Source organism: Electrona antarctica, assembly GCF_951216825.1.
Source record: "Electrona antarctica genome assembly, chromosome: 13".
Classification (NCBI taxonomy): domain Eukaryota; kingdom Metazoa; phylum Chordata; class Actinopteri; order Myctophiformes; family Myctophidae; genus Electrona; species Electrona antarctica.
Window position 1 is genome coordinate 20,671,464 of NC_136794.1, and position 14,270 is coordinate 20,685,733.

General features: G+C 42.2%; 1 protein-coding gene across 1 annotated transcript; it reads left to right on the plus strand.

Moving 5' to 3' along the window:
* The first annotated feature begins 1,198 nt into the window (after positions 1-1,198).
* Positions 1,199-14,270, plus strand: pfkla (phosphofructokinase, liver a). The gene is made up of 22 exons (XM_079517941.1): positions 1,199-1,419; positions 2,629-2,702; positions 2,974-3,051; positions 4,391-4,580; positions 4,919-5,084; positions 6,040-6,084; positions 6,218-6,326; positions 6,490-6,585; positions 6,716-6,808; positions 8,254-8,379; positions 8,498-8,562; positions 10,478-10,538; positions 10,661-10,807; positions 10,913-10,983; positions 11,470-11,557; positions 11,766-11,918; positions 12,040-12,204; positions 13,236-13,297; positions 13,404-13,515; positions 13,650-13,749; positions 13,884-13,989; positions 14,122-14,270. The coding sequence occupies exons 1-22, from the start codon at positions 1,335-1,337 to the stop codon at positions 14,267-14,269; spliced, it is 2,340 nt and encodes a 779-aa protein (XP_079374067.1). The 5' UTR covers positions 1,199-1,334; the 3' UTR covers position 14,270.

A 14,270-nucleotide genomic window follows, 5' to 3' on the forward strand; every position in this document is an offset into this window, starting at 1 on the left:
TGGGGCTGTGTGGCAGAAGGCCCGGTCGCCCATGGTGCGGAGGTTGGTGTGGGGGACAGGGAGAGAGTTCCACAGACATGGGGCTGTGTGGCAGAAGGCCCGGTCGCCCATGGTGCGGAGGTTGGTGTGGGGGACAGGGAGAGAGTTCCACAGACATGGGGCTGTGTGGCAGAAGGCCCGGTCGCCCATGGTGCGGAGGTTGGTGTGGGGGACAGGGAGAGAGTTCCACAGACATGGGGCTGTGTGGCAGAAGGCCCGGACGCCCATGGTGCGGAGGTTGGTGTGGGGGACAGGGAGAGAGTTCCACAGACATGGCTTCGAGTGGCGGGTTTAGGGGCGATGAGTTATTTGAGGTATGAGGGGGGCCATTTCCCTAGATGCACTGGTGTGTAAGTAGGGAGATCTTGTATTCAGTCCTGAAGGTGATGGGGAGCCAGTGGAGAGAACGGAGGGTGGGTGTAATATGGTCATATTTCCGCACTCTCATCAGGATCCTAGCTGCGCTGTTTTGTATGTACTGGAGCCTCTGGAGGCTCTTGCTCCCATAGCCATAAAAGACTGGTATTGATCACTGAGGTTTAATTACCATAGAGTTATAATATGTGTTACCTGTGGGCGACTGTGGCTCAAGAGGTAGAGCAGGTCATAGAGCAGGTCTTCCAATGATCCATGGGTCGGCGGTTCGAATCCCGGCTCCTCCTGGCTACATGTCGAACTCGAAGTGTCCTTGGGCAAGACACTGAACCCCAAATTGCTCCCGATGTGCTGGTTGGTACCTTGCATGGCTTCCGCCGCAATCGGTGTATGAATGTGTGTGTGAATGGGTGAATGTAATGCACAATCTATGTAAAGCGCCTTGGATAAAAGGCGCTATATAAATGCACCATTTACCATTTTATTTTACCTGGGGCAAAAGAGATAATCAAGGTCAGCAGGTCAAGAAAATTGGGCGTCTCCATCAGTGTTTTACAAGCCTAGGATATAGATCTACAAGCTCACAGTCTGTGAGCTTGTAGATCTATATCACTATTTTTGAAAGTATAAAGCACATTTTAATCCGATGGATACAATGTAGCTGATAAAGCTTTATTTGGAAGGCTCTGTGTTGCATAAGCTCTTTTGCAAGGCTCTGATCTTTTGGAGCTGGGCTGGGGGCGGAGCCATTTTCAGACAATTTGTTGCTCCCAACAAGGAAGAAGCTGTGCTGCTGTGTAAATTGTAACGTTGTAATTGTAATGTAATTCGCTCTAGTCTTCTGTTCAATTAAAAAGCTATAGCTACTACTAATAACTAATTTACTAGTTCAGATACAGATCTATAGCAGCGTGGCCGAAATGTCTTCGATGGATTTGGAGAAGCTGAAGATGACGGGCGCTGGCAGAGCTATAGCAGTTCTGACCAGTGGCGGAGATGCACAAGGTAAAATGACAACGCGACTGTTGTGTACAGTAGCCATGTATAGACTAGCTGTGACACACGCTTGTCATCTGTCAAATGTATTATGTGACATAATATGTCGTTGGCTTGTTAATAATTGCCATATTGTCAGTAGTTTATAGGGGTAAATGTTAAAGGAGAATTGTGTCTGTTTCTCAATAGGTCAACATCTTTGAAGAAGATGAACAGTAGGCTACGGTTTACTTAGATTGTGAAATAGGTCAAGACAATCATAGATGTAATTTATCAATTTTGAGTTTTAGCATATGCAAAATGACAAGAATGTAATGAATGCTGCCTTCACAAGGTCAGTGGGTGCGGATGGGTGTGCCCAACTGTAAAGGACTGTCAATGTTGCAGCAGCTTGTCAGAAATGTAGCGAAATTTGGGCAAATCTGCAAAATAAATGCTTACCATGCACTAGCTTTCTTCACAAATGTGTTTAAAAAGGTGTCTACTATCACTCTCAATTTATTCCAACTTCCAACCATAGGTTCCAACGGTCCAACCCCCTTGGAATTCTTTGTGAGAGCTGCTAAACCATTAGCAACCTAATATGCAGGCAACATCAATGTCATTCTGTCAAACTACTAAACTAGGGTGTTTTTTATGATTCTGAATCCATTTCAAGCATTTGTTTTGCATGAAAACATATAGGTTGTTAAAGGGACACTTTACCCTTGTTGCAAAAAAAGTGTGAATATGTGGTTTTAGATATTTTAGATTTTAGCATTGTCCATGATGTCACAGACACTGGGCTCACTTCCTTCCTGTACAATTCACATAATGCTTTGGTGCACTGCTCAGTGCTCCTCAGTGTGGGGAGGGCTGTCTTACTGAGACAACATGTAATCCAGGAAGGAAGTGAGACCACTGTCTGTGACATCATGGACACTGCTAAAATAAAAAATATCTAAAACCACATATTACACACATAAAGACCCCCAGGAAAGTGTTCTAAAGCTTCAATAGTCATTAACTTTTGTTTGCAAAAAGGTGAAGTGTCCCTTTAATGGTACACCAACTTTCAGCAGCTGTCACAAAGTTTCCCAAGGGAGTTGGCTTGGAACAAATTGAGTTTTTCCTGAATAGAGATGTTGCAATAATCATGTAGTGTCATTGTGCAATTCAGTGCAGTAGTAGTTGTAATCTAGCTATGAAATCTGATTTGTATCATTTGTTCTTGAACAGGAATGAATGCTGCTGTCAGAGCTGTGACTCGGATGGGTATATATGTTGGGGCCAAGGTCTATCTTATTCATGAGGTACTTCCATCCCCCTTTCACGATGATATATTAACAAACATACAGACACAGTACATGCTGAGCTATATACTGTAGGATGGTTCCTGCTTCTGCTGTGAACAGTTTATTGTCTCGTTTATAGTGAGGCACTTACTGTACTTGTCTTTATCCAATAACGATTGCTATCCTCTGTTGTACATTTTCATTACTAAATTAATCCATGTTCACAGACTTCCCACAAATCACATGCACAGTTCTGTCATTTTAAATCAATGCTGTTGGTTTTCACTAGGGGTACCAAGGCCTTGTAGATGGGGGCGACAACATCAAACTTGCGGACTGGCACAGTGTGACCAATATCATTCAGCAGGTAGGCAGACAACACTGACAGTCTTGTGCTTACTATTGACCCAATGTTCCTCACTAACTATAATGCACCAGCACAGCTATTTGTATGTTTTTTGTTTGTAATTTTATATTTCGTGTCTCATATCGACTGTCTTTCTCTCCCTGTATCTCTTTTCCTCCTATTTTGTGGTCTTTACTCTTGTTTACCTCCTCACCCTTCTCTTCACTACACCTCTTCACTCCCTACGTGTCTAGTACTGATTATAAACCGGTAAGGCATCTTGCTGCATGTGCTGTAGCCCTCAATAGTAGAAAAGCAGCAAGTTGCTTATTTTTATAGAATAGAATATTGGAAGCATTTTCTTTCTCCGTTTGTTGTGAAGCGATGATATTCATTTACTTGGATTTGTGCATCTGATATTTTTGAAAGGGCATGCTTTGTGAACCTGAAGCAAACCTGCCCTATGGGCTTGCTTGGTATAGAGTTTTTCTGCAGGCTTATTTAATGGCTTATTTGGCATTATAATGACATTGTAATCCATTCAGTAAGATCCACATTTATAGATCAACTTTATTATTGGACATAATCTAATTTAAAGGTCATGTTAGGCTGGCAATTACCGGTTTTGCCTGTTCTTATTTAAGACAAATGCCAGAAACTATTATTCTCCCCGGACATCCTGGCCTGTAAAAAAAACAACTGCCACAATTGTTCAATCTCTCTCTCGCTCATACACACACATCACATACCGACTTTCACCCGGGAGGGTGATAGTGGCATTGATAGTGAGTGAAAACAAGGTCAAGTGCAAGCTGTGCAATGCCAAGTTACTACTTCAAATCAACAACAATGTGCATGCGTTTGAACACAAAGCATCCAACACAGTTTCCCAAAGACACAGTTTCACAACAGCTGTCCATCCATGCAGTGCAGATGAAAGTGTCTTGCCTTTACATTATGTCAATGCTTGTATGCCCCGCAGTTAAGCATGCGGGCATGCTAATGTTTGTTGTGAAGCGATGTAACATCAAGCTCCAATGGGTTATGGATCCAATTCTCTCACCATATGTTGTTTACAGCATGTATTGAAAATGTATATGGATGTTAAAATAGACAAATATCTAGTAAACTTAAATTATGCTGGACATGTTGGCCGGTAGTTTAAAATCCTAACGCAACCTCTGATTTGCCATCCTTCATTTGCTTTATAGAGGACAGAGTTAAAGGGTCTGTGTGATCTGTCATGCCAGCATGACCGTTTCCAATGATAGACACGCCAAGTCAGCGTCTTCTATTTCCTACATGTACCTCCTTTAGCTCGGATTGTGATCTGTGTTGGTACTGTTTATCTCTGCTACAGGGTGGCACTGTGATAGGCAGTGCTCGATGTAAGGCCTTCATGACCCGTGAGGGTCGTGTCTCTGCAGCATTTAACCTGGTGAGGAGAGGAGTCACCAATCTGTGTGTGTGTGGTGGAGATGGCAGTCTCACCGGGGCCAACATATTTCGCAGTGAGTGGAACGGGCTGCTGGATGAGCTGGTGGAGAAAGGTAAGATTCTCTGATCCTAAAGTTAATCAAACTACCAGTAATCGATTTAATTTATTCTGAACAATAATCGCTAATCGGTAAAATAATAGATTTTCTAAATTAGCAAAAAGGCAGTTCTGCAAGCTCAAAAGTCAGTTTGTAAAGTTTTGCGCAACACCGTTGTACAACAATGTATACAATTTGGCATAAGTTGTTAGCATCCATTTTCTAGGGTAATATTTGCTGAAATAGCAGATCTACAAGCTCAGTCACGACTCACTCACAACACGCTTGCGACGTGTTGATGTTCACAGAGATGTCTGTCTGTCAGTGTTAATGTGTGTTTGTCTCACTTACAGGAAGGATCACAGACACGCTAGCCAAGCAGCATAGCCACCTGAACATTGTCGGCCTTGTCGGCTCCATAGATAATGACTTCTGTGGCACTGACATGACTATTGGTGCAGATTCTGCCCTGCATCGCATCATGGAGATCATTGATGCCATCACCACCACTGCTCAAAGGTCAGATTCATTAATGTTACACTGTAACACAGCACTGTCAGTTTGGATTGTTTTAGCTGCATACCCGCCTGGAATGCATGGACATACTGTGCACGTACATCGAGGTGGATCAGTTTGGATTGTTTTAGCTGCATACTGGAAATTCATGGACATGCACGTGCATGGACATGCAAGTGTATACTGGCTAGAGTACATCTACCTTGTCTTACCAAAGCCTACAAAAGCTGGCGAGTGTCAACAGCGCAAATTAACCCTGGCTGGATGCATATCAAATCAATGCCATGGTCCATTGTATGACCTGTTAAGTACTGTAGGTGTAGCATAGCTGTTGGATGTTCTGAAGCAAGTAAATTAAATGAAGAAATGTGATATATTGTGGGTTAATTAATAGGCCTACATATTTCAGAGGTTATTTAAAACGGTGATTGCTCGCGCACGTGTGCATACACGTTAACGTAGCGCTCCACTAGTTAAAAAGTCCCTAGCACACCCCTGATGTAATAATAATGAATTGCATTGTTATAGCGCTTTTCTATGCCTTACATGCATACTCAAAGTGCCTACAATGGTCTATTCATTCATACATTGATGTCACTGTACCACCTACAGTACCATTGAAACCAAATGCCAAGAAGTCACTGACTGAAGTAGCATTTCATTTATTTAGTTACAGTACTCATGCAATTATGGCTTCATGTACAATGCAAACACTTGTTATTTTTTAAATATTGTGACACTGTAATCTCGCAAAGTAATTAGGCCTCTACATTTTAAAGAATGGCGTGGAATTAAGACATTTACAGTGGAAGTCAACCAAACACAGGCCAACTGTTATCCATTCTCACATTCAAGCGTATTTGTTCATGCTTGTAGGAAACGTGTGTTGTGGAACTTGTGGTCTGTATATCGTAAATATGACACACCAATGAAAAAATAATAATGCTACTCCCAACAGCCACCAGCGTACATTTGTTCTAGAAGTCATGGGACGCCACTGTGGGTAAGTACGTCTATCTGTTTGGCATATTATGCCACTCACTACATCATGCAACATTGATTTATTACCATTAATAGACGTGCTTTGTCATTCTAAATGTTCCCTTTCCTCCCACTCCAATCCATGCCGTATTCAGGTACCTGGCGTTGGTGTCTGCACTGGCCTGTGGGGCAGACTGGATTTTCATTCCAGAGGCTCCTCCTAGGGAGGGCTGGGAGGACCTTATGTGTGCCCGTCTGGAAGAGGTAAGGATAGGACAGGACTGAAATTTAGTTCCAGAGACGTACTACAGTTTGACCAGTTGTAGACAAAGTACTGGGTAATAACAATACCACAAGTATGTTAAGAATAGTTTAAACAGATTTTTTTCCCTACAGTATGTTAATGCCATAGTGTATTTATTTTCAGAGTCGCAGTAAAGGTCGCCGACTTAACATCATCATCCTTGCAGAAGGGGCAATCAACATAAAAGGAGAAGCAATTTCTGCAGATTATGTAAAGGATGTAAGCATTTTATTATTGATGATCCTGGAATTGGCAGACTCCTTGGACCATATCCACATGATAAGTTATGTCTGTCTATTCTAATACATTGACATTTCGCGTAATAAACTAACCCTATGTCTGTCTGTAGCTGGTGATAGAGAGGCTGGGTTATGACACCAGGGTGACTGTACTGGGACATGTGCAGCGAGGAGGACTTCCCTCTGCCTTTGACAGAATACTGGTGAGTTGGAGAACCTAAGACACCTTGCCTACTTTGGCAAGGTGCTGAAAGGTGGAACACATTGAATGGTCTTGCGTAGCCAGACAATCAAAGATCTCCAGCTACTAATACATCTGTAACAGTTGGCAGAGCCTATTCATCAATTCTAAATTCAATGTATGGGCTTGGTCACCAGAGAAAACCAGCGGTAACAAACCCATGCCCACTGCTTTGAAACCAATCCTGTTACCACCCCACCCCCCCCTGTCTTTGAATTGGTTCCGTGAAATATCTGAGTGCTTATAGAGGCCGTGTTGTAATCAGATGGTCACAGGTTTGATCCTCGGCACGACCATCTACATTTCGAATAGGCTCAGAGCAGGACACTTTACCTTTTATCATTCTTCCACCTCATGGGCCCTATTTTACTTACTTATTTGCGTTACCCGCTAGCACTACCCAAAACCCGTGAACTACGCATTTAGCAGCTTCCACTATCCGTAAAAGGTGTCTTGCGGCCACGCTATCCACTATACATTATGCCAACTCCTTTATTTGCGAATGGAGGTGTATCCATGGGCGTGTTGATTCGCTTTCCCTATAATTGCAATCTTGCCCACACACATTTGGGAAAGTGCATAACGGGTCACCAGACCATTGAGACCACCCGCTATGCCAATTCCGTTTGATAGAACGCGCACCTGTAATGAACACGTCGGAAGTGGACCTTCTTGGACACACAACAGAAGAACATTCACAGGTCTCGTTCTCTCCTAATTATTCACAAATCTCTGTGATTCTAATTTTCCTATAGTTAGCAGAAGACCGTGTCAATTGTGTTTATATAATATAATAAATAGTCTATCCAAAGAAGACGATATTTGTGCCGTGCGTCATGCGCAATTGCATTCTGTCTGTTCAGTTTAATTAATTCAGGACTCTGACGTAAGATAGGGGGATGCACACGCAGATTAGACACACCAACGGACCGACATGTGGAAACAACGGTCGGACATGCGGTCGAACATGCGCTTCTCCAATGCTTCTGGTTAGGGTTAGATTACGGTTTGAGGTAGGTTGTCAGCCTAATGACAGTCGGACCGATAGCGATAGTATGTCTAAAATAAAGCCTGTACCCAAGATAGGGCCCCATGCACTTCAGATAGTCTTCCTGCATTCATACATTGTTGTATGTAAACTTTGAGAGGTACATCTGGTTTCTGTGTTTATATTTAGCTGTGTGTGTGTGTGTGTGTGTGTGTGTGCGTGTGTGTGTGTGTGTGTGTGTGTGTGTGTGTGTGTGTGTGTGTGTGTGTGTGTGTGTGTGTGTGTGTGTGTGTGTGTGTGTGTGTGTGTGTGTGTGTGTGTGTGTGTGTGTGTGTGTGTGTGTGTGTGTGTGTGTGTGTGTGTGTGTGTGTGTGTGTGTGTGTGTGTGTGTGTGTGTGTGTGTGTGTGTGTGATTTCAGAGCAGTAAGCAGGGTGTGGAGGCAGTGGTGGCTCTGATGGATGCCACTCCTGACACTCCAGCCTGCGTCATTGGCCTGTCCGGTAACCAAGCTGTGCGCCTGCCTCTGATGGAGTGTGTAGAGATGGTAGATTATTTACATTGTCCTTTTAGTACATTCACCTTGTTTAATTCTATTGGATGTAGCCATTAAACATCAAATGTGTCTTAAAAAACAAAAACATACACTGTATCCCCATCTGCAGACTAAACTGGTGCAAACCGCCATGAATGAGAAGAGATTTGATGAGGCTGTCAAACTACGTGGCGGGTGAGAGAATAGATGTGCTGTACAATAGATGGTTTTAGGTTTGTTACTTTATTTATACAGAGAGAAAGATGAGCCTGAGAGCTGTGTCCTCTTTATAATGGAACTGCCTGGCTAACGTAATAAAACATGCAGTACATTTTCAAGAAGCACATGTATGCATAAATGCCGTTATAAGAAATCAAGTCCACTCTGTTGATACAGTAAAACATTTTTATCATCAGTTTTGGATTGACTAATGTAACTACAAAGTAGTCTATAAAGAATTACATTCATGCATGGAGTAAACAACAATTGCCTATTTCCCCAGAGGGGTTTCTAATGTTACTGTGTACAACGATTCATTCCATTCATTCCAAAATAACAAACATTTTGAATAATTGAGACTTACCAAATATTTTACATGATAGTTAAAGTACAAAATAGTTTTCTTTGATAGACTTTGCTGGTTTTGGAATTGATTGACTGTTTATTCCAAGATCAGTCCAAGAATCAGGAATCAGCTAAATGTTAGTGGGACTCTGAATTGTACTTACATAATAACTTTACAATAAGGATACAATATTGGATGTAGCTTAAGGAAGATACAATACAAGATACAATACATCTTATCCTATAGCAGCAGTGTAAAAATCAAATATGCAAAAGAAGGCATACACATAAGAAAGAGGGTCACTTCCCTTCTGTTCCATTCTGTTATTTCTTGTGCTGTGCACCATGCTACAGTAACTGGAGGATGAAATATATGCACAGGGCAGAAGTTTGACCTCGAGGCTTTCTGCCAGAGAAACTTGGTCTCGCCCACATGGCGTGGCCACGGCACATTCTTCCTTGGCCCAACTTTTCTTCATTGCACATTTGCCACTATACCTAAACCCAACCTTAACGGCAACCATAATCTCATAAAACGTACTATGCCCAAACCTAACTTTAACCACACAAAAATGATGCCTAACCTTAACCTCACACTAATGTAGAACTTGTCAGGACATGATTTCAAAAAATAAATAAGCACACCTGCAGTGGGATTTGAATCCATGATTTTGGGAACGTGCTGTCTTTACCCAGTGAGCTGAGGAAATCACTGTTCCAACCACCTTTTAGATGTTATTTGAACTCCCTTTCTGGCAGAACAGGGGCAGCCCTCAAAGGAAATATATGGACAATTCTGATCATTGTCTCCACCAGGCCGAAGGCATGGGGAGAGAGTATGTTTTGCACTCCGTCTGTGCGTGTGTCCGTCCGTCCGTCCGTCCGTCTGTCCGTCCTTCCTTCCGTCCGTCCGTCCGTTCGTTACCAGCTAATCTCCGGCACCGTTGTCCCGATCCATGCCAAACTTTGCACACACACTCCCTGGATGCCAACGACGAACCAAATATTCCGGTACACATGATCTCTGTAGTCATGTGATCAAGACGACTTGGATTTCTCAGATTCTACACTGATTGGCTAACATTGCCTTCCAAAGTTTTCAGGAGTGGCCCGTTGCGTTCAAAATGTCCTGCTCATCCAGAATTATATCCTCAGAGATGCTATGAGTGATCTGGCTCTGCATTTCCTCAACAAAATGAAGACATTTGTTGCAAAAAACAAACAAACAAAAAAACATGTTTATATTACTCCTAAACATTTTGCCAAACATCTCACACAGTCCTATCCTCCTGGTGGAGACCTGTGCCCAGAAGGGCACTTTTTCTAGTTTGATTTTGATTACCCCATGACCTTTCCTCTAGCACCACCTACAGGCAAAAAGGCCACATGCACGCATGCAGTATGTCAAAATCCAGTGGGTGGATTGTCATGGAACTTGGAGAAGCACAACCTAGTTTTGTTTATTCAGATATAGCACCTCATCATATCATATTACAATTTACTAAATATACCCAAAACTGAACTATAAATAATTATGTCTTGATAGGAGTTTTGAGAACAACTTGAACATCTACAGAATGCTTGCATTCCAGAAGCCATCTTCTGCGGTAATATTCACTGTCCTCTCTCTCTCTCCCCCCCCCCCCCCCTCTTAGTTCTCGCTTGTATACTCATTACATGTATAAACACCATCTGAACAAATTACAACTTATTTTTTCCCCTCCCTCAGACCAACCACACCTTGGCCATTCTGAATGTGGGAGCCCCTGCAGCAGGGATGAATGCAGCAGTGAGGTCTGCTGTGAGAGTGGCACTGGCTTATGGACACAAGGTCTATGGGGTCAACGATGGCTTTCAAGGACTGGCCAATGGCACAGTAAGGACTTCTGATTGCCATGCTTCTGCTGTATCGTGAGACTACCAACAGTTTTTTTTTCTACTGGGATTTAACTATATGGCATTGACATGTTGCTCTTTATAGATGAGTGAAATGATATGGCACACTGTGGCTGGATGGACTGGACAAGGAGGCTCCAAGCTAGGCACGAAACGGTGAGGCACATCCTCAGTCTGTCTTGTCTGTCTGTCTGTGTGTGTGTACATGGAAAGCATATTATGTCATATCATTCTCAAATGAGTAATCATCCCTCCAGGCTATGTGATTAGCATACTGTTACTAACTGGCCAGTTACTATGCTCCTGTCCCTTGGTCTGAGTCTAGCCCCTTTTACAGAGTTTAGAGAGAGGATGATCAGCAAAGCAGAGAAGAATATAGGTAGACAATGAATGTGTATGAGAGAGAGGAAAATCACACGACATGCAAGTCATTTTGGCTGTAGGGTGAAATTTAACTGCATACATACAGAAGCTACTATTAGGGCATCTCCCTCTTCTAGTTGTTCTCGATTGTGTACTCTTACATGATTGACTATTGTCTATCTACTTTTCTTTAAATAATTTTTTGTAATGGTAGATACGCCATGCAGCTGTGCTTCATCTTAAAATAAGGTTGACTTTTATTTCTGCATCTTCCCTTAGAACCCTTCCAAGTAAATTCATGGAAAATATTGTGGAGACAATCAAGAAGTACAGCATCTCAGCTTTGCTTATAATTGGAGGGTTTGAGGTAGGCTCAAAATGTCGGCACTAACATACTATTCATGTTATATACTTAGTTTGTGCACCAGTGTCGTGAACTGACGATACCAGATCTCCAAGCGTGTTGTGCTGTGCCACATTGTGGAACTGCTATTGTCTGTGCGACAATGGCGTGCAACCAAGTATAAATTAGTTTATGTGAATTTGGTCTTCAGTCTGCATCTGTGTGTTGACAGGCCTATGAGGGTGTGGTACAGTTGTCTGAAGCCCGGGGTCGTTTTGATGAGCTCTGCATCCCCATGTGTGTCATTCCTGCTACCATCAGCAACAACGTACCTGGGACTTACTTCAGTATCGGAGCGGACACTGCCGTCAACTCTGCCATGGAGGTGATGTCAAATTGACACAAAGATGGAACTTATAGAGCACATGACATTTTCATTCTAGTTAAAAATGTTAATTTGTGTGCATCCTGTTAATACCGTCATGTCACTGTGATTTCCTCTCCAGGGATGCGACAAGATCAAGCAGTCAGCCAGTGGAACCAAGAGGCGTGTGTTCGTAGTAGAAACCATGGGAGGCTACTGTGGCTACTTGGCTACTAGCACTGGCATAGCAGTAGGTGCTGATGCAGCCTATATCTTCGAAGAGCCTTTCAGCATCCGCGACCTTAAGGTGAGAATACGTTTTTAGCTTTCTGTCACCACACAGTGGCCCCTTTTACACCAAAATAACTTTGGTTTTAGAACTGGTTACGTTCTAGATTCTTGGAACCTTGGTCCTTTCACTGAACCGGCAGCCGTTTTTTGGTTCCAGTTCCGAACCAACTTTTAGGTTTCTGAATAAATACATTTTCAGTGGAAACACAGAACTGGTTCAATATTAGGTGGGGAAAAAATAACGGTTCAATGGAAAAAGGGGCCTGTGTGGTGAGTTTGGCCGCGGCTGGCAATTCTCATGCATGGAATAAGACTGACATTGGGACAAAATAGAAGCAGTTTGTCGACTCAAAGACCATTTTGGGAAACTTGTTTTGTTTGCATGCACGTAAAACATATAGACAATGTGCACAAAGACTGCACCAACATTCATTTACCTGTTCTCAGAGTTGAAGCCCTGTGTTTTTGCCATCATTTCACCAAAATCAATACTGTAAAAATATGGATGTTGAGACACGAATGGTGAAGCAAACTTCACTCAAGTTGGTATTATTTATTTCAACTTATAGGAGGAAGATGCAAAATTCATTCATTCATTCAGTTATTCATTCATTCATTTGCATCACCCGTTTCGCCTCATTCATGCTGCCCGATTCCCATCTTTGCATTGACTCTGTAATCGCACCAAAATATTTTGCCTGTGTCTCTGAACACACCTTTAAGAGAGAGGAATGACTGTCAATGACATATAGCACTGCTTAAATCAGGGATGTTGAGTATTTGAGCAGCGATCTCAGTAAAGGAGACAGTGTTGCTAAAACAATCAATAATTGTTTTCCAGTTCTTGATAAAACAAAGAGTGAATTAAGCAATGAGTAATAAATAAATTCCTAAGCAGTCTGACATTAGTGCAATAATGGCTGATGGTGATGAGTAGTATTACAAGTGGGATGCAGCAACTGTAAGTCTATTTGTGTGACGTTTAAGAACAGCAAGACATTCTTCATCAGTTGATACTGCTCTTTAATTACCATGCCCTTTTCCCAGACCAATGTGGAGCATTTAACAGAGAAGATGAAGAAAGATATCCAGCGAGGTCTGGTACTGAGGTACATGATGCCTTCATTCATATACATAGAGATCAACTGCTGAGTGTTAACCCAATAATGATAATAATAATAATATGTTAATGTCATTGGCACTATGTATCATCAGGAATGAAAAATGCCATGAGCACTACACTACTGACTTCATCCACAAGCTGTATTCAGCGGAGGGCAAAGGCATATTTGACTGCAGAGTCAATGTGCTGGGACACCTTCAGCAGGTATGGAGCTATGTTTGGTTTGGTTTATGTGAAAGGGAAGCACATACTTGCTCATATATTTATACTTGGCCATTGGTATTAATACTATAGTACTATAGACTCTGTGTTTTTGTTTTCCGTTTTTTTTTTTTTAGGGAGGAGCACCTTCACCTTTTGATCGAAATTTGGGCACTAAGATGGGAGTGAAGGCAGTGAAGTGGCTTTCTGAGCGTTTGACTGAAAACCGCGGCAAAGGTAGGTGAATTATATTTCTTTTCGTAAATGTATGCTTGGTGCAAAGATTATTTCTGAACTTTATAGGAAAATAAAATAATAATAATGACATTATTAAATAATTCTAAATGTTATGTTTGTTTCTTTCTCATCAGGGCGTGTGTTTACCAATTCACCAGCGACGGCATGTGTGCTTGGTCTTCAAAAGAAGGTTGTCTCGTTTATCCCTGTCACTGAACTGAAGGCCGAGACAGATTTTGAGTAAGAAATCAAAAGCTACATCCACTGTCACTATCAAATGACCATATCAGTAATTCAGTATATAGGTACTGTATTTTAATTTTAGATTAAGTAAGCACAATGGGTAAATAACTCCTGCCTTTGTTTATGCAGGCATCGGATGCCCAAGGTCCAGTGGTGGATTGACATGCGGCCAATGCTTAAAATGTTAGCGAAGTACCAAACCAGCTTCACTGAATACATCCCGGGAGAGATCGAACATGTCACTCGTCGATCAATCAGCATCGACCCTGGGTTCTAGA